Here is a 2,497-nt window from a genome sequence, read left to right as displayed (position 1 = left end):
GATGTATAACATGTTGACTTGGCTGTATAACAATGACATATGTACCATTTAGATATTTGTCTGGCACATTTATTTAATCTTTTAAATATATTATCCCACCTAAAACAATTCTAGTTATAACATATTTGTCATTACTGTATCACTTGTATGCAGAGCAGTAACCTTTTCTAATTTTACAAACAATACATTACAAGTCTAATTTATAACTTACAACAGATTCTGACTGTGTAAATGTAAATGTGATGTATTTATAAAGCTTTAAAAATTTAAATTTAAATTTCTAGTCTTAACGACTACTCAAAGCGCTTTTACATCATACAGGAAACATTCACCATTCACACACATTCATACACTGTGGCCAAGGCTGCCGTACAAGGTGCCACCTGCTCATCAGATAAACACTCATACACATTCACACTCCGATGCGCAGCATTGGGGGCAACTCAGGGTTCAGTGTCTTGCCCAAGGGCACTTCGACATGGGACTGCAGGGCCAGGGATAGAACCACCAACCTTCCGATTGACAGGCAACCGCTCTACCACTGAGCCACAGCCGCCCCATGTGGCACATGAGTAGTTCTTAGAACATGGAAAAGATGACCTTTACTGAGCAACCTCTAGGGCCCGTTTTCCTAGAGAAGCCATCAAGGCATAATCTTGTTGAATTGGCTGTGATGCTTCAGGCTGAACTCAGGGGCCTCAGACTCTGTGGTGCTTAGATGATTCTACCCTACCAATAGCTCACAGCTTGCTGAAGAAGCTATTAGCAAATCAATACTGTCCAATGGACGCTGCCGCCACAAACCATTTGCCTGCAGTGCAGCACTCTGCTTTGCTGAAGTTGCATTTTGTGCTCAGTTTGGTTCAAAATGGTTTGTTTTGTTTTTTTACAACGTGTAGGAGAAGGGTTTAGACAAAATATATGCATGTGTACAGAAAATGCTTTCTGCTGCTGTGCGTGAACCTAGAATAGCAAATCCCGGCCTCATCCATAGCTTTGCCTCCAAAAATGGGAAATGCATGTTGTGCTTTTCCTTTGAACGGAAATCTCTGCAGGCCATATTGAGGCTGCAGAAAAGAGAACTGATTCAGGATGCAGTCGCCCTTTGTATCCACCGGCTTTAAGGCTTCTGATGCCCAGGAGCACCTTCAGTGAATACAGGTTATTAAAGGAACAATAACGCCAGGTCTTAAACTTTTTTTTTAAAGATTTTTTCCGCCTATAATTTTGACAGGACAGTTAGGTGAGAAATGGGAGAGAGGGGGAAGTCATGCAGGAAATTGTCAAAGGTTGGATTCAAATCCTGGACCTCTGCGTCGAGGCATAAACCTTCCAGTACACGTGTGCGCGCTCTACCACTGATCCAACCTGGCCATAGTCTTAAACTTTTGTTGGACAGTTATGCCAAGATGCTCACAATGCCCACTATCAACGACCTCGGTGCATCCTCTGTTGAAACAACTGCAATGAACTATTGTATTTGAATGCTTACTCTGAAATAAATGCTGCAACCTTGAGTGGAAGTGACAATCTTCTCTGTAATACAAGGACAACAAGAACTTTAAGAGACTGTCCTTGTTTAAGATGATTTATGCAGCCATTATAGTGTTTTAGTTCCCTATTGAGTTGCTCTCCACTGAAAAGAAAATTAAATCAGCAACGGCAAAATGGCAATTTCACACTCACAAGCGACCATACATCCGTACAGCTGCTCATTAGCAGCAGTGTGGTTTAAATGGGAAAAGTCAGTCTTTGTTGACAGAGTCTCTTACTTGCGACTAGACACTCATCCTCCAGTTGCCTGAAGAACACAGTGACTTTGTCCAAGTCCAACAGGGCTGCCTTGGTGTCTTCCAGCATGGTCCGCTCCTCTTTCTGTTGGTGGAGAAAAAGAAAGCTCAGGAAGAGAGTTTTGATAGTTAGAAGCCATGCTGTAGAGGATGGCTACATTGCCAGAAAGGCATTTTACTTCTACTACTACTAATACTACTACTACTACTACTACTACTACTACTACAGCATACTTTATTTCGAAAAGAAATGCAATCCAACGTATGAAGGTACATCACAGAGAAAACCCATTGGTTTGCACCTTCTTGTCAAATGAAAACAGAAAATCTGTCCTCACCAGGTGTGGTGCTAGCGTGGACTGGAAGTGCAGCAGCACGCCAATGACAGATATTTGCTCCAGCCACTTGCGGCTGGTCTCTTTGCCGTCTTCCTGGTACTCGCCAGCGTTGTTAAATCGTGACCGCAACGCCGCCAACAGCTGCTCCGCCAGTGTGCACAGAGCGCCTGTCGCCGCCTGGCAGAAGATCACGTCCCGTCGCAGCTGCAGAGACGTGTCTGGTGTTGGGGAGAATTTTAATGTGATGGTACAAAGGGGGAGATTATGATAAATATCAGAACAGAAGACAGTAAAGCATCCCAATCTCCCAATACAACCTTCCTCATTACACATGTCCTGGAGTTGCTCCAATACATATACTTTATTCCA

The 2,497-nt window shown here is 43.3% G+C and overlaps 2 protein-coding genes across 2 annotated transcripts in view; one reads left to right on the top strand and one right to left on the bottom strand.

The window, feature by feature from the left end:
* e2f1 (E2F transcription factor 1) overlaps positions 1 to 2,497 on the top strand; it is a 408,003-nt gene that overhangs the window by 298,986 nt on the left and 106,520 nt on the right. The window lies entirely within an intron of this gene.
* The window catches only part of prex1 (phosphatidylinositol-3,4,5-trisphosphate-dependent Rac exchange factor 1), an 86,293-nt gene that overhangs the window by 6,713 nt on the left and 77,083 nt on the right, over positions 1 to 2,497 (bottom strand). Inside the window, exons 32-33 of the mRNA XM_032520857.1 lie at positions 2,129 to 2,346; positions 1,773 to 1,875 (exon numbers count right to left, since the gene is read on the bottom strand). Coding sequence (XP_032376748.1) covers positions 1,773 to 1,875; positions 2,129 to 2,346 — 321 coding nt within the window. The remainder of the gene's footprint in view (positions 1 to 1,772; positions 1,876 to 2,128; positions 2,347 to 2,497) is intronic.

This window comes from Etheostoma spectabile, chromosome 7 (genome assembly GCF_008692095.1).
Source record: "Etheostoma spectabile isolate EspeVRDwgs_2016 chromosome 7, UIUC_Espe_1.0, whole genome shotgun sequence".
Taxonomy (NCBI): Eukaryota; Metazoa; Chordata; class Actinopteri; order Perciformes; family Percidae; genus Etheostoma; species Etheostoma spectabile.
The sequence above is the reverse complement of the archived record's forward strand: the minus strand, read 5'-3'. Positions and strand labels throughout refer to the sequence as shown.